Genomic DNA, 18,211 nt, shown 5'->3' on the forward strand with positions numbered 1-18,211 from the left:
ATTAACAGAAAAAAGGAGGTAACAAACCATATTGTCATCTAAATAAATGCAGAAAAGTATTAAGACAAAATTCAAGACCCATTCTTGATTTAAAAGAACTTTCAGCAAACTAGAAAAAGGAAGCTTCCTTATCTTAATAATGGGCACCCTACAACTAACATCATACTTAATAGTATAATGTTGAATGTTTTTCCACTAAGATTGGGAAAAGGCAAGGATGTTGGTCACCACTTTTATTCAATATGGTACCGGAGGTCCTAGCCAATGAAGCAAGGTATGGAAAAAATTAAAAGGAAAGGAAGAAACTGACTTTATTCTCAGACAACATAATCATGTATGTAAAAAAAACTAAGGACTCTACAAGATAGCTATCAGAATAAATGAATTTAACAGGATTAAAGTATATACGAAAATCAATGGTATTTCTATATACAGGTACAAACAATTGTAAATAAAATAAAAAATTACAATTCCATTTACAATAGTTTAAAAAACATTAATGTTTAGGAAAAATTTTTAACAAAAATACTCTTAAGACTCCGGCACTGAAAACTACAAAACAACGCAGAGGCAAATTAAAGAAGACCTAAGTGAATGGAGAAAGACACCATGTTCACGGATCAGAAGACTCAACACTATAACTTATTAAGACGCCAATGCTACTCAATGGGGAAAAGAAAGTCTTTCAACAAATGATGCTGGGACAGCTGGATAATCACACGGGAAAATAATGACTCCTACCTCTACCTCACAGAATACAGAAAAATTAATTTGAGATGGATCAAAGAACTAAAAGTAAGGCTAAAACTATGATGAAAACATAGGAGAATATCACTGCGAACTTGGGGCAAGCAGCGCTTGTTTAGAGAGGACCAAAAAAGCATGAACCCAAGAAGACAAAACTGATAACATGGCCTTCACTGAAATTAAAACTCCTCATTAGAAGACATCATTAAGAAGATGAAAAGGCAAGCCACAGAATGGAAGAAAATATTCACAATAAATATACCTGACAAGAGAGTTCTATTTGTAATATGTAAAGAATTTCTACAAGTCTGTAAGAAATAAGGCAAAAACTCCAAGTAAAAATGGGCAAAAGACCTGAGTACTGACTTCATAAGAGATATGAATGACAAATACACACATGAAAAATGCTTAACATTATTAGTCATCTGGGAAATGCAGACTAAAAGCACAATGAGATACCATTTTATATCCACTAGAATAACTGAAGTTAAAAAGACAAACAACTGCTGGTGAGAATGTAGGGCAACTGGACTTCTATACCTTGCGGGTGGGAGGGTAAAATGATACAACTACTTTGGACAACTCTTTGGCAACTTTGTACTAAGTTATATATGCACCTATCCTATGAACTAGAAATTCGATTCCTAGTTACTTACCCAAAGGAAATGAAAACCTGTGTGTACAAAAAGAGTTTTAAAAGAATCTTCACAGCACCTATATTCATAATAGCCCAAAACTAATGGGTAAACAAACTGTGATCTATTCCTATAAGAGAATATTAGTCACCAATTAAAAAAAGGGACTATGATACATGCAACAACATGGCTGAATCCCCAAAACAGCATTCTATGGGGAAGAAACAGGACACCAAAGAGTGCCTTCTGTATTATTCCATTTACATGAAGTGCAAGAACAGGCAAATTAATCCATAGTGATTGAGGTCAGCACAGCGGTCACTTATGGGAAGTGGGACTCACAGAAACAACCTTCTGAGGTGATGAGAATTTCTGGATCTTGATTAGGTGGTGGTTATATGGAATGTATTTTATCAAATTCAAATCATAAGCTGCTTACAAGAAACCCACCTTAAACAGAAAGATACAGAAAGGTTAGAAAACAAAAGGATGAGACAAAGTTGCACCATGCAAATACTGACCAAAGGAAATAGTCTTGTTATATTAAGACACAATTAGACCTCAAGGCAAAATGCATTCCCAGAGCTAAAGAGTACATTTCAGAATGTTAGAAGGTTTGTATTATCAGTAAGACACAAAATTCCAGATTTGTAAGTACTTACTGTAGCTGCAAAACAGATAAAGTGAAACTGACAGAACAAAAAGGATAATCAGACAAATACACAAGCATAGTGGAAGATTTTTAACCCACTAAGTCTCTTAGTAACTGATGGATTTGGGTAGACCGAAAAACCAGAAGAAATGAACACGATTAATAAACCTGACTTAATTCCACTCACAGAACATGGCAAATAACAGTTGCAAAGTATACAATCTTTTCAAACACATATGAAACATTTACCAAAATCAACATATGCTGGATAAATTGCAAATTGCATCAGAAATTAAAGGATTTAAATATGTTCTCTGACCTCAATACAATTATGCCAGTAATCACTAAAAAAAGTTAACTAGAAAATTTCCCTATATTTGGAAATCAACGAACACATATCTAAATGACACTTGGATCAAAGGTGAAATCATAATTAAAATCAGAAAATATTTTGAAATGAATGACAATGAAATGATGATATACAAAAACCTGGATCCAGCAAAAGCCATGGCTAAGGTATTAAAACATAAGGAATACAACTGAAAATAAGGACTGAAAATCAGTTATATAATCATCTCTTTCAAGGAGTTAGAAAAAGAATAGCACATTGAACAGAACCTATAAAGATAGAAGCAGGAATTAATGAAAAAAGAGAAATACTGTAGAGTTGACCAAAGGCAAAACTAATATCAGAAATGTAAAAGAGATATATGTAAAATGTAAAAAGTATAAAGCCTTAACATCTTTATGCCAATAAATTGGGAAAAGTATATGAAAATAGTGAAAATCCTTAAAAAAAACCCCAAACCACAATCTATCAAAATCAATACAAGAAGAAATAGAAAATCTGAAAATCAATAATCTTACAACTGTGAAAGAAACTGAGGGACTTCCCTGGTGGCACAGTGGTTAAGGACTCCACGTTCCCAATGCAGGGGGCCCGGGTTCGATTCCTGGTCAGGGAACTCGACCCTACATGCATGTTACAACTAAGAGTTCGCATGCTGCAACTAAGAGTTCGCACGCCACAACTAAGGAGCTGGTGAGCCGCAACTAAGGAGTCCGCCTGCCACAACTGAGGAGCCCATGTGACGCAACTAAGGATTTGGCAAGCTGCAACTAAGGAGCCCACTGGCTGCAACTAAGGGGCTCACTGGCCACAACTAAGGAGCACACGTGCCACAACTAAGGAGCCAGCGAGCTGCAACTAAGACCCGGCGCAATCAAATAAAAAAATAAAATAAAAATTATTAAAAAAAAAGAAAGAAATTGACTCCTTAAACTATATTATACAAGGACAACTTGAAGCCCACATGCATTTTACTAATCATTTAAAGAAGAAATAAGAGCAATTTTACACAAACTCTTCCATAGAAGAGCTTCTCAACTAGCTTTATAAGGGAAGCAAAACCTTCCTACCAAATCTGACGTGTACATTATAGAAAGTAATATTACATGACAATCTTACTCATAAACATACACAAAGGTCCTAAAAAAAACACAGTAAACTAAAGCCAGTGATATGTAAAAAGAAAGATATATCACAATCTAAGTGGATTTACTCCATGAAAATTCAACAATGTTATTTGCCACATTAACATCATAAAAGAATAATTACAGGGAACATATTGTATATGTATAACTGGTTCACTTTGTTAGAAAGCAGAAGCTAACACACCATTGTAAGGCAATTATACTTCAATAAAGATGTTAAAAAAAAAAAAAAGAATAATTACAGGATCAAGCCAATAAATGTAGAAAAATCTTTTGGTAAATTCCACACTTATTCATGTTAAAAAAAAACAAACAAACTCCAGCATATGATAAAAAGAAGGACACTCTGTAATGTGATAAGTTGTATGTACAAAAACCCTACAGCAAACATATTTAATGGTAATGATAGATAAAGCTTTCCTGCTAAGATTAATATAAGATAAGAATACCCAGTATGACCATTTCTATTCAACACTGTACTGCAGATCTGTACTCAACTCAATAAAAGATACAAACAGTTTAAGTTTTAGAAATAAAGCTATTTCAAAGCAATACCATTTAGCACATTGACAGCAGAAAACTGCACTGAAACATCAAACCCCCTGGATTAAATCTAACGAAAGATGTGCAAGTCCACTATACAGAAAAGCAGAAAAAAATGCTCAGAAAAAATAAAGAAGCCTAACAAATGGAAGAATAATCTATGTGCATATACTGAAGATGCAGTATCATAAAGATGTCATTTCTCTCCAAACCAATCTATAAATTCAATGGAATGTCAATCAAAAACACAGTGGGGATTAGTGTGTTGGTGTGTGTGAAAACGGATAACACTAATGTTTACATGGAAATGTAACAGGCCAAGAACAGCCAAGAAATTACTGAAGAATAAAATAGAACTACTCATACTACTGGACATTAAGACTTATTACAAAGGTACTGGATTTAAGAAACTGTGACACTGGCACAAGGACCCAGAAAAAAGACTAATAGTCTCTGTAAAAGATCACTGACTAAGGCAAAAAATAAGTGTATTGTGGACTTTATAAGATGCAGGAGTAAAATATATGACAATAATAACACAAAAGATGAGCGAGGGGAAATGAAAGTATACTCTTGTAAGGAGGTTCTTACACTATATACGTGAAACCGTATATTATTTGAAGGTAGGCTGACAAATTAAAGAAGTATATTGTAAATCCTAGCACAACCACTAAAATAATAGAAGAGGTACAGCTAACAAGCCACGAGTGAAGATAAAATGGAACCATTAATATGGGCAGTAGAAAAATACAGCAAGATGGTAGATTTAAGCCAAACCATATTGATAGTTACAAAAAATAAAAATGGTCTAAACCAGTACTACACAACAGAGCCTTCTACAATGAGAACTTGAAAGGTAGCTAGTGTGACTGAGGAACTGAATTTTAAATTTTAACTTAAGTTCAGATAGCCACATGCAGCTACTGTATTAGACAGCATAAGTGTAAACACTCCAAATAAAAGGCAGGACCCATAATGCTGTCTGCAAGAAACTCACTTTAAATATACAGATATAAATAGGTTAAATGTAAATGGATGGGAAAAGATATGCAAACACTAACCAACAGAGAGCTGAAGAGCCTGTATTCATATGAGACCGAGTAGAATTCAGAATCAGGACTGTTACCAGGGAAAAAGAGGAACATTTCATGATAGTGAAGAGGTCAAGTGATCAAGAAAAATAACAGCGCTACCTGTAGGTACACTCAGTAATAAGAGCTTCAAAACATCAACAAAAACTGATCAAACTAAAAACAGAACTAGACAAATCTTCAGTTAGGGTTGGATTTCAAACACTCCTTTCACTTCAAATAAGGGACAAAAAAATCAGCAAGGATGCGAAGAGGAGGAACAGTGCTATTGGCCAAGCTGATTATTTAGCATTTACAGAACACATCACACAGCAGCAGCAGAATACGTTCTTTTCTGGTGCACATGGAACATTCCTGAAGGCCACATTCTAGGCCATAAAACAAATGTCAAATGTGAAAGGTTTGAAATAATAATGAGTATGTTCTCCAACTGCAACGGATTTAAACTACAAATCAGTACTAACTGAAAATATCTGGAAAAATTCCCAAATAATTGTAAGTTAGAAAACATACTTCCAACAACTAACAGGTCAAACAAGTCACAAGGGAAAGAAATACTTTGAACTAAATGAAAATGAAAACACAACATATCAAAATCTGTGGGATTCACTCAAACCAGTACTTACAGGGAAATTGCATATATAAAAAAACGCTTTAAAAAATCAATATTATAAACTTCCACCTTAAAAAGCTAAAAAAGAAGAAGTTAGGCCAAAATCAGCAAAGGAAGGAAAAAATGAAGATAAAAGCAAAAATCAATGACAAGGAAAAGAGTGAAATATTAATGAAATAAACTGATTCTTTGAGAAGACCATTAAAATTGCTAAACTTATAGCTGGACAGACCCTAATGACATTAAAAAGATAACAGAGGAATATTATGAACAACTTCATGCCAATGAATTAAAAAATAGATACAACGGACAAATTCTTTGAAAGAAGACACAAACTACCAAAGCTTACTCAGGAAGAAATGAATAGGCCCATATCTATTAAAGAAGCTGAATTGGTAGCTAAATTTTTCTGACAAAGAAAATTCCTTGCTCAGATGGCTTCATCCGTTGATCAAATGGATATAATTTATGAATTATACCAAACTTTTAAGGAAGAAATACCAATTCTACATGAACTCTTCCAAAAAAGTAGAAGAGGAAAAAACACTTCCCAACTTATTTTATGAGGCCATGATACCAAAACGAGAGAAACATATTACAGAAAACTACAGATCAATATCCATCATGAACATGGAGGCAAAAATGCTTAGCAAAATTTTAGTAAATCAGATTCAGTAATGTATTAAAAAATTCATATTAACCAAGTGAAATGTATCCGAGGAATGCAATGTTGGCTTAATATTTTAGTATCAATTGTTGTAATTCACTATTTTAAGACTGAAAAAGAAAAAGCATAAGAACAGTTCAAAAGATGAAAAAAACCACCTGGCAAAATTCAACACAATTCTTGATAAAAAAAAAAATCTCACTGAATTAGGGATAGACGATAACATTCTCAACCTGATAGTGGGCACCTATAAAAAAAACCTAGAGCCTAGACGTCTAACTTAATGGAAAAGACCGAATGCTTCCCCCACCAAGATTAGGAATAAGGAAAGGATGTCTGCTCTTACCACTTCTCACAGTACTGGAGGTCCTAGCTCATGTGCTAAGGCACGTAAGAGAAATAAGAGGCATACAGATTGGAAAGAAAGAAATAAAATTGCCTATTACATATGGCATGATTGTGCACCTAAGAAAATCCCAAGGAATCTATTAAAAAGGTGCCTGAACTAACTGAATTTAGCCAAGTCACACAACACAAGGTCCATACGTAAAAATCAATTTTATGTCTATATATTAGTAACAAACAATTGAAATTTTAAAATTCCATATAATCTATAGTGACAGAAAGCTTATCAGTGGTTGCCTGGAGCCAGTGGTAGGGGTGGGGATGAGTACAGGATGGGGCAAAAGGGAACAGTTTGGAGTGATGGAAGTGTTCTACATCTTTACTGCAGTGGTGATTTCACAAGTGTATAAATCTGTCAGAATTCATCAACATGTTCACTAAAAATGGGTGCATTTTATTGCATGTAAACTATACTTCAGTAAAGTCAATTAAAAACACAGATCAATGGGATATAATAAAAAATCCATAAAAAGCGCACTATAAATACAGATGCTCAATTTATGACAATCACGGCTCAGCATAGAACACTGAATTATGGACGGTCTAAAAAAACAAAAAGGGGATGAGGATTACTGGATAACCCTGTTGGAATTAAAAAAAAAAAAAAAAAAAGCCAAAACGCCCCACAACTTAACGTTTATTTTACATCTCATCCAGAAATTAATTCCAGGTAAAATTTAAATCTAAATCTGAAAAGTGAAACCAAATTTCTATAGGATAACAGGAGAGTATTTTCATGACCTTGGTAAATCAAAGTTTATTTAAAGGACATAAAAAGCACTAACCATAAAGAGAAAGATTGATCAAATGGATATATTAAAGGCAACAACGCTTCATTAAAAGATCCCCTCAGAGAGTGAAAACCTTAGTCACAGAGTGAGAGAAAATATCTGCAATACTCAGAACCAACAAATGACTAGTATCCGGAATACGTACACAACACCTACAAATCAATAAGGATATGACTGATGACCCAATAGAAAAATGAACAAGACTCTCAAACAGGCAACATATCCAAATGACCAATAAACATATGAAAATGTGTTCAATAGCTTTAGTCATATGGGAAACAGAAATTAAAACCAGAATGAGGTACTACCACCCACCCTCCAACACAGCTAAAATTTGAGACTGATAATACCAAATGCTGTAGCTGATATGGAGCAACCGGAACTCCCAAACACTGCTGGTAGGAATGTAAATTGGCGCAATACTTTACAAGGTAGCTACTAGAGTTAAGATACATATTCCTTCTGACCCAGGAATTCCACTGCCAATTGCCAAAGAAATTCCATACATATGGGCACAAAAGACACGTACGAAAATGTTCATAGCAGAATTATTTGTAATAGCCTCAGACTAGAAACAACCACAATATCCAACAGTAGAATAAACTGTGGTATATTTATCCAGTGAGATACTTACTATACAGAGGTGAAAAAGAATAAACTATTATTACATGAAATGACACAGATGAATCTCACGAGGTTTGAATAAAATAAGCAGATACAAAACAATACCTACTGGTCTAACTCCATTTAAATAAAGTCTAAAAAAACCTATAGTGTTAGAGGCTTATTAAAAAATAACAGTTGCTAAGAAACAACAAATGCTTACCATATGCCAAGTACCATTCTAACTAATTTTTATGTGTTTAACTCAATTTTCACAACTCTATAATGAGATGCAACTTATTCTCCCAAATGTGCAAATTTAGTCACAAAGAGGTTAAATAATTTGCTCAAGGACACACAGCGACTACGTGTTAGACCTGGAATGCGAAGGCAGCTAGCCGGGCTTGAGAGCCTGCATTCTAAACGCTACACTGACGCTCAGTGGTAGTGCTTTGCTGGAAAGATGGAGGGAGGGCAGATGAGCAGAGGGAGGTGGAGAAGTAGGATGACTAAATTCCCATCTCTCAAGAAAACAATCAGTAGATAATGCCTAAAATTGGGCGATGGGGTGCGGGAGAAGAGAGAAGGGATCAAGAATTAGCAGTATATGCATGTTATGAAAAAATCTGGAGGAAAGATCAGAAAAAAACAGCTAAACAACACCACAACAGTAGTTGCCTCTAGGGAGTGAGTCAGAGTGGACCAGGCGACTGTTATACTTAACTTATAAGCCTTATTGTTACAGAAAAAAAACACATGCACATTACTTTGATAAAAATAATTTTAAAAGATGTAAATATTTTTAAAAACAACAATGCTATCATGTATTGAGCCCCAGTGTCCCCGGCATTTAGCTAAACATTTTAAATACAGTATCTCATGGAATTCCCCTAACAATATGGAATTGGTGCCAGTATTACTATTATTTTGCTGATGGGGAAACGGATTCAGGGTTAACTAGCTGGCAGGCGGCAGAGTCCATGTCGGAACCACCACGAGGGAAGATGAAGGTCTAGAAGTCAACACAGAACAGGTATGGAAGGATATTCAGGAGGAGCCCTGGACAGGAGCTAGTGACTCATGCTGGCTTCAGGGAGGGGAGGGGACATCAGGAGGGGGATCTGAGAAGGATGCCCAGGTTGCTGGCTTGGGTACCTGAGGACACGTTGGTCCTTTTCTCTTCCACAAGGTCCACGGAAAGAGGAGCAGAGGGCCGGGCCTCTGCTGGGGAGTTTATGAGCTCCGTCACAGATACGCAGAGCCCCTTAGTGTTTGGGAAAGGCACGGCACGGAGGAGGACGCAGTGCGGGGCGGGGGCGTGGAGAGGACTGAGGGGCATGGTCACGGACCCAGGGAGAGGAAGAACGTCCGGGGCCTGGCCCTGTTGCCCGCCCAGCCTCCGGGCCACCCATCCAACGTGCCCTGTCCCCCACCCTCACAGCTGCTGCCGTCCCCCGTGCTACTCACTGCCCCGTGCTACTCACTGCCCTCGACACCGCCGTTACCTTCCACTCTTCAAAAACTGTTTTTTGAATACAGTCCACTCATCTCTCCATATTGAAATGTCAGGGCTTCCAAGTGCCTCACCCCCTCACTGTTCCCCTCAGGAGCCAGTCATGCCCTGGGGCCTGGGCGAGGCCCTGCTACAGGCTCTCACAGGCGCTCCACATTCCTCCTTCTGAGCACAGAACACGGTCAAAGAAATCACTTCCTGTACTTTAGTCACAGAATATGGCTCTCTCCTCCTAGGAGAGGTTCACGAGGGCAGGAGGCGCTGGCAGACTTTTTCTGAAAAGGTCCAAATAGTAAATACTTTCAGCTTTGCGGGCCACAGGGTCTTAGTCACAACTATTCAACTCTGCCATCGTAGCCCGAAAGCGGTGCAGACAACATATAAATGAACGGTGTGATGTGTCACGGTATCACTGTATCTATAAAATCAAGAGGTGGGCCAAACGGCCACGGTTTGCTGAGCCCTGGCCTAAATCACCAGCCCCCAGTCTAGTATCCGGCATACAGCAGGCACTCAGTGAATGAATAAAGAAAGAAAAAAGCCGTTGCTTTGGCAATGAGATGGAAACAGGTACTGAGGGAAGGTGGTTTCAGTGGGACGGTGGGGTGGGACGGAGACAGCAGGGGCTGAGAAGCAGCAGATGAGGAAGCAGGAAGTCCTCTTTCCGGAGCCCCCAGTTTGCCCGGCAGGCTTGGGGGACGGCCCTGTCTTCGGGGAGCGTGTCTGCAGGCTCCGACAAGAAGGCAGGGCTGGGGAAGGAAGGGGAGACCTGATGAAGGCAGGGCTCCAGAGCGCAGGTGTGCGTGGGGTTGGCCCTGAAGGAGGAGGACACCTGCTGAGGACAGAGAAACAAGGACGGTGGAAGGGACGAGGGGGGAGCCTCGGATCCTCCTCCCTGTGAGACGTGCGCCTGGACCGCCTGGTGACGACAGCGGGGCTCGGGGAGGTGAAGAACCCCCGCGCCTGTGGGACGGGCAGGGCTGGCCACCCAGGACCGGGCCACAGGCCTGAGGGAGACCCTCCACCTCCCCTCTTCTCTGGTGAGACAGCGCTTCTAACCGAGCTGGCGTTTGGGTTTTTAGTGCTGCCTCGTGTGAGGTGTGTCACTCACTGAGTCACCAGCACCACCTGCTATCACCTCCTGCCCCTTCACTTTCCCACGCGGGCAGTGACAGGCAGGCCCAGAGGAGGATGAGTTCCCACTTCAAACATGCAGACATACCCAGTTCTTTCCTGAAGGACACTGAAAGGCATTTTAATTTCAGAGAATTAGGGGCTGTTTCATCTTGATGCCTTCTAGTGTGTGTGTGTATGCTGTAAAATATTTCCCGATTAGGCAGAACAGAATTTTTCTTTAAATGTTAGAAACCACTCGACTGGGGCTTTGCATAGCAGCTATCTAGTCTTACAAGCCTAACAAAGTATTAAAACCCACGAAACACAACTTCTCACAGAGAAAGTATTAATATTATGATATTTAAAAAGCCTGAAAAGTTCTCTCACAGAGTCGAAAACCGACAGCCAGTCAATTTCACTTATTCTAAGACCCAGATACCCGGAAAAAAGCTTCCATTTTGACATTATTTTGTTAATTCTTTACTGCTACTGGAACGTGTAGTAGCAGTGCTGGAAGGTGTGAGAAGGGTTTGGACCCCAAACTATTTTTTACGAAGAACTAAAGCCACCTAAAATATCTTTTAGGTGACATGCCGGGGAAAAAATAAGTATTAGGACCTGTTTTCTTCTGCCTTATTTCAAGGTGTAATTGCTGTTACTATTCATAGATCGAAGGCTCTATGTATATCCTAACAAGTAAAACTTTAATTCATACTTTCATTTTGAAGTTTTCATTCCTCACAAATCAAAACACAATTTTCCTAAAACACATCATTCCTCACTCCACCATTTCAAGTTCTTCTAGAGATGATGGGAACCACTGTCTCCAAATTCACTAGAGTTTAAAATGGGGATGCCTAACCCCTGTAACACAGCCTTTATTTGAATGGACTTTTCAATACACCTTTAGATGCACATTTCAATAAACTTGATCTCTTACCCTATTGTTGGGTTGATATTCGGATCAAAACTGTCTTCCACGAACCGCCACACAATACTTGATTTACCTACACCTGTATCCTGAAAGAGAATGAGAGAGGTGAAGAAGAGAAAGTTTTACCTGCTTGCATACACCAAAAACTACCTTGTGCCCTAAGTGCAGGATTTTGGAAAAATCATTCCAGATAGGTAAATTTTAGAAGTTAAGAAACACAAAAAGGTTTTCATAAAAATTCAGCGGAGTAACTAGGAGATTTCAAATTGTATTGTAGGAGAGGGGTTCCAAGTTTTTAAGAAACAGGATCTTTTGAAAGATCCAAAGTTTCTGCTTACTGTGCAAAGTGACAAACTCACTTGCTTTATAATAAGTCTAAGTGAACTATGAACTCTTGAACTACTTCTGAGTAACCCCTGATAAATCCCAGCCCCACCCTATCTAGGAAGGGGGAAGCCTAGTTATTGAAATCTTTTTCAGTCTTTAAAGCAGCAACTCAGAGGCAAGAGAGCACCAATTTCAGAAAGTATGCTCTGAAATAGCAAAGTTGCCTTGACAAGTCAGGAAGCTGAAGCTTCAAACTGGTCTTTGGGGCTTCCTGATTTGAATGTCCCCCCGCCCGCCCCAAGGAAAGTAACTCTGTGAGAAGTGTCAGAGGTATCCCACAAGCTCAAAAACACCAGGCAGACGGCAAAGGAGACTACTGCTGCTCGTAAAACCTAAAGACCTGTTACTGGCTGTACTCTGCAAGACTTGGCCAACTCCTAACGAGTACCTGGGGAAGCTATTTAAGAGCTGCTGTTAACCCAGATGCAATGGAGAGGCAGGGAGGGCTCTTCACCCTTTGGGGGGCGGGAAGAGACCCTGGGCTCCAGGGAGGGACGAGGGGGAAGGTCCCTCCCGCCAGCAAAACCTTCAGGACAGTGCGGCCAGGTGGGCGGGACGGCCCGGGGGGGGGGGAGGGGGGCTGGAGGGAGGGTCCCGGGGCAGGTAGGCGGCGTCCCGCCCAGAGACTGGAAGAAGGGGCAGAGGGGATGTGGGCACGCCCGGGTCCCCGGCCCGCCCGGCCTCCCGCGGCCCTCCCAGCCGGCCCGCCGCCACTCACCCCCAGCAGACACACTTTGAGCTCCCTCAGCGCCATGGCCTGGGAGCCAGGGGCGCGGGCCCGCCGCCGCCCTAAGTTGAGGAGGGAGAGGCCCGGCCCAGCACGAGCATCCCCCAGCGCCGCCGCGGCACGGCCTAGCCCCGGCCGCGGGGCGCGTAGAGGCGGCGGCCGCCCGTTCGCCGGTCCTCGGCCTGGCCCGTCCGTCACCAGCCGTGCGGGGCCCGCCTCAGTAGCCGGGACGGTGCCGCGGGTTCCCAAGCGCCACCGCTGCCGCCATCTTGGGACGCCGGCCGGGTCACCTGACCTCCCCGCCCACCTCGGCAGCCACCTTCGCCGCGAGGGCGGGGCCAGCTGGCGCCGCGAGGCTCGAGGCGGGGCCGCCGGCGAGGGGCGGGGCCCGAAGCCAGATACCCCCGCCTCTCTCCCTCTGGCCCCGCCCCTCGCGCGCCGGCCCCGCCTCCAGGCCCATTCCAAGATGGCGGGTGAGTGGGGCTGGACTCCCGGGGCGGTCCCCCCTCCCCCCAAGCCGGGACCACCCCTCGAGGCCCGGGGACCCCCCCCCGCCCGCCCCTGAGCCCGCCTGCCGCAGCCCCCTTGTAACTCCTTATGTGTCTCTTGGTTTTCAGGGATCCCCCTGTACTTTGTGGACTTGCAGGATGACTTAGACGATTGTAAGTAACAGTTGGGGCGTCCCGCCCCTCCCTGGGAACCTCTCATAGAATTCGGGGTGCACGAAAGGCCGGGTTCGGACCTACGGGCTGGGCTCTCCGTGTTGGGCCCAAAATAGCGGGACCCCCAACTGCCTTGTTCACTTGTGGCGGTTCCCTCCTCACTGGGCGGGGCGGCCGAGGATGGGGAGGATTTTTGTTGCTGGGAAACTTCTGACTTCCAGTCACTTTCTTTCTCTTCCTCTTCCAACTCCTCCTCCTCCTCCTCCTCCTCCTCCTCCTCCTTCGGCGTCCCGGGAGGGGCGGGGGGGGGGTAGTCCCTCCTCCTAGTGATTCCGGGCGGGAGGAGGCGTGGCCACCTTGGGGGTCGGGGGCTTCCACCCAGGGTCTCCACTTTTTTCCCTGGGACTTTTCAGAGTGCTGGGGAGTTTGGGAGGTCCGGCTCCCCGTGTGGCCGGCCACAGACTCGCACAGACTTCTCCAGTGTCTGGGCCACAAGCCCAGCTCCGTCTCATCCCTGGGAGCCCATTGGGTGGGTATCCTTCACCTGTCCCTTCCTACCCTTTCCTTTAGAATCACGTTAAGGACTGATGGCTGGGGAAGGTGTTCCTGGAAATGCAAGTTCGCATTTATGGTGACTGAAGCATTTCCTTTCCATTCAAAAAACATTTCTTGAGCACCTGCGGGTTCTGGGCCGGCCATGCGCGGAGCCCGGGACCTACAAACTCGAACCCGAAACGGTGACGACTCTCAGGGAGCTCACAGTACAGGGAGAGAGCCGACTTGTAAACAGACAATTACCAAACGCCGGGCTGCCTGCTGATGGAGGCCTGTACAAACCATCACAATAGCCAACATTAATGGGGGCTTACTGTGCTCTTCCCTTCCCTATCTACAAGTTTCCTACTAACAAGAACTGGTGTTTACAGAAAACACCATAGGTCAGGCACAGTTTAAACCCTTTATACACATTATTTCTTTTAGAAGGAGGCAACTTTATTAAAGTAGAATGACACTTGAAGGGGCCAATGTTTAGGAGCATGGGTCCTGAAGTCCGATGGCCAGAGGGTGAAGTCCTGAGCCACTCTTTACTGGCTGTGTGATCCTGGCCAAGTCACTGTACCACTTGGAGCCTCATTGCCTTATCTGTAGAATGGGCATAATAGAAGTCCACCTCAGAAGGCTTCCGCGTAGGTTAAATAATAAAAGGTTTAGCGTGAAGCCTTGTACATAGGACACGCTGGGTAAATATTATCTGCCGTTATTATTGTTGTGATCATTATTCATAATTATTTAACACTGTGGGGCAAAGTACAGTGTTGGCCCCAGGTTTACAGAGCTGAATGTTTCGGCCAGCGGGCATCTTCTAATGGAAGGAATGTAGCCTTTCTCCTGATAAACAACAGTAAGCTGCTGTTAAGGCACCTCTCATTCATAGATTCGATATTTGGCCTGGCTGGAAGAGCTGATTTCTGGCTATTTCAGTTATCTAACAAACCACCCCAAAACTCAGTGGCTTAAATCAACAGCATTTTGTTATTTCTAACAATTCTGTGCATTGACTGGGTGATACGGAAGCTTCGTGTGTTCTCTTTGAACCCTGGGAAGATAAGAAGGTCCAAAATGGCTTTCCTCACGTGGCTCTTGGCCAGGAAATCCGCTGGGACTGCAGGTCAAGGCCTCAGTTCTCTTCCAGGAACTTCTTCCACTTGGTTAGCTTGGGCTTCTCACAGCGTGGTGACGGCAGGCATTTGGACCTCTTTTGTGGCAGCTGGCTTCCTTTTGTCTTTTTTGTATATATGTACAAAAAGGAAGAGATTATATAGGAAAAAATAATTCTGATTTTACTTTGGCCCTGTTTGTACAAATATTGGGTGTTTGAGACTTGTCATGAAGAATGCCATGAATACTCTTTAGCAGACTGCTGAAGACTCGTCCCAGTAAGGAAGAACACCAGCATTATGGCTCTGAACACACCCATGCCATGGGTAGGGCAACTCTGGGAGCCTCCTGGGGCTTCTTTTTTTGAGCAGGGGTGGGGGCTTCAGGGTGCTGGTCCTATGAAATTACAATATAATTGGTTTGATTAATAGCCATGATAGGAGGGCCTGTCCCCCCCCCCAGTAATTTATGCAGCCCTGGGTCCCACCTTTGCACTTTACTGGGGTGCTATTTGGGAGGCATTATCATGCTGTGATTGATAGCAAGAACCCTGAGGTCCTGTAACCCACTTCCTGCCTTTAGCTGAGTCAGTGTGAGCAGATCAGTCACTCTGTTCACATTCTTCATCTGGAAAATGACATAAGAATTGGAGATGCTTCATAGGACTGATATGAGGATTAGATGAAACAATACACATAAAACATTTTAGCCCAGTGCCTGGCATAGAGTATTATATTCAATGATTTTATTACTGTTATTAATTTAGCCATCATCATTATTGCTAGGCACTCATATACGATTTTCTGATTCAGTGTTAAGGGCTGCTACTCTGTGAAGTAGGTGGGATTATTCCTGTTTTACAAATGATGAAACTGAGAATCAGAGAGGTTAACTAACTTATCCAGTATGGCACAGGTCATAAATGATAGAACTAGCAATCCAGCTCTGTTCCTCTGAGTCTTGCTTTTTTTTATTCCGTCGCACAGATTGAGCTCACAAATATTCTTAAGCTAATGGTAGGAGCATGGGTGTTGGTTGCGGTGATTCTCCGTCTGTTGTCCTTCTTGGGCATTTTTTGTCTAAACGATGGGATAACCGCTCCATTTAGGCTCTAAGTCACTTTGGGCAGGAACATAGGTCATCCTTTTTTATCACCCAGTGTCCTCCATAATCTAGGAGATCAATTAATGTCGTTACTGGTAGTGATAATGGATGAGGAGTCTTGTCCGATTTACTTTGTGATATCTTGATTAAATTGGCTAACTTCAAAAAGAAGCCGTAATGAAAGGCTGCCTTGTCTTTTAAAATCATTCAGAGTCTTCGGGTCATTGCAGCACAGAAAAGATTTAATTTTAGTGAATTAGCTTGCTGAAGCAATCTAAATTCCTTCTCTTGAGAGCAGAAAGTATGTGGGATGGTCTGGCACAGTGGTCCCGGTGGTGGATTGCACGTAGAAGGTGGAGCTGGATGCGTCTGTGCCTCAGGGGCTTAAAGTCCTGTGACCGTCTGGGTTGCTTAAAGCAGGTGGAGGCTGAAGAGGTATTACTCCTGGTAAGGTTTGCTTGGCCAATTGGAATTTAAGTGTGTGCCAGTGGTGGGTGAAAAAAAAGTGAGGGGAATCTGTTGCAGATATAAAGAGACCTAAGAGACCTATCAACAAAATACAATATGTGGTCATATTTGGATCCTTAGTTGAACAAATCAGCTATAAAAAGACATTATTGAGACAGTTGGGGAAAATTAAACTTGGGCTGGGTATTAGGTTATATTAAGAATCAGTATTAATTTTGTCAGATGCGATAGTGGTGTCACAGTTTTATTCAAAGGAGAAGGACCTTATCTAACAGAAACAAATAAGCATTTATGGGTGAAATGATTTAATGTATGAGGTCTGCTTTGAAAATGCTGCAACAAACAATAAATAATCAAAAAGTTGGGAAGAAGGATGAGTGGGAAAAATTGGCAGAATGTTTATACTTGTTGAAACTGGTTGCTAGGGGTGTGGGGTTTATTATACTATTCTGTTTTTGCATGTGTTTGAAAATTTCCTTAATAGAAAGTTTTTAAAAATGAGATGAAAGTTTCATATATGATCAAACGTCTACATGAAGAGTTTAAAGCTGGATTTCAATTCTGAAGTCAGCTGCCATGTTACTGTAGATGCATTTAGCTTCAAAAGACAGACTTGGAGAATCTATTAGTATTTGGGGGACTGTGTATTTCTTTTCAAATGTTTAGTTTTTGAGGTATCTATGAAAGAAGTTGGAAGAAGGTATACTTCTTCCAACTTGATGTTGAAAAGGTAGGTGCCAACAAATAATATCTGGACCTTTGTTGAAAATGGGATTAGCTAAGTGAGAGGGATACAGATAGACTCTTTGAATCTTAATGCTAGAAGGAGTGGTGTATGTTCAAGCTTGAATAAAAGACATCCTCCAGAGCAGAATGCATTCCATTTCACCTGCCCACTTTGGTCCAGGTTTGTAAAAATGTTCTGCTTGAGGACCACAGCCAAGCAGAGAAAATAGATTAATTTTAGCCCCAAACCAAACCATTGAACCTTCTCTCTGAACTATTATATAAACTCAAATCAAAGATTGTCAATTTTTTTTTTTTAAAGTAAAGACCTCCCTGTTGAGTGGAATAGTTTGAACAGGAACTTGAATGTGCTAATAGTTGGGAAATAGAACAAAGTCCAGACATCAGACTATTCTCCAAGTCAGAGATGGGCAAATTTTTTTTTCTGTAAAGGATCAGATAGTAAACATTTTAGACTTTGCTGGCCAGAAGGCCTGCTATAACCACTCAAGTCTGCTACTGTAGCCTGGTAGCACTCACAGATATACATAAATGAATGAACATGGCTGTTTACTAATAAAACTTTATTTACAAACACAGGGCTGGATTTGGCCCTCTGTTCTAAATCAAACTTGATTTCATTTTTCTTCCTTTTTTTTGGGAGGGGGGTGGAT

General features: G+C 41.8%; 2 protein-coding genes across 2 annotated transcripts in view; one reads left to right on the forward strand and one right to left on the reverse strand.

Moving 5' to 3' along the window:
• The window catches only part of RAB22A (RAB22A, member RAS oncogene family), a 52,767-nt gene extending 39,724 nt beyond the window's left edge, over nucleotides 1–13,043 (reverse strand). The window contains exons 1-2 of the mRNA XM_082428350.1: nucleotides 12,910–13,043; nucleotides 11,811–11,890 (exon numbers count right to left, since the gene is read on the reverse strand). Of these exons, the coding sequence (XP_082284476.1) occupies nucleotides 11,811–11,890; nucleotides 12,910–12,945 (116 nt within the window). The 5' untranslated portion in view covers nucleotides 12,946–13,043. The remainder of the gene's footprint in view (nucleotides 1–11,810; nucleotides 11,891–12,909) is intronic.
• Nucleotides 12,944–18,211, forward strand: part of LOC309644561 (serine/threonine-protein phosphatase 4 regulatory subunit 1-like) — a gene marked incomplete at its 5' end in the record, with an annotated part of 69,131 nt that continues 63,863 nt past the window's right edge. Inside the window, 4 exon segments of the mRNA XM_082428354.1 lie at nucleotides 12,944–13,201; nucleotides 13,203–13,257; nucleotides 13,260–13,391; nucleotides 13,536–13,580. Coding sequence (XP_082284480.1) covers nucleotides 12,944–13,201; nucleotides 13,203–13,257; nucleotides 13,260–13,391; nucleotides 13,536–13,580 — 490 coding nt within the window.

This window comes from Balaenoptera physalus, assembly GCF_965194825.1.
Source record: "Balaenoptera physalus genome assembly, chromosome: 16".
Taxonomy (NCBI): Eukaryota; Metazoa; Chordata; class Mammalia; order Artiodactyla; family Balaenopteridae; genus Balaenoptera; species Balaenoptera physalus.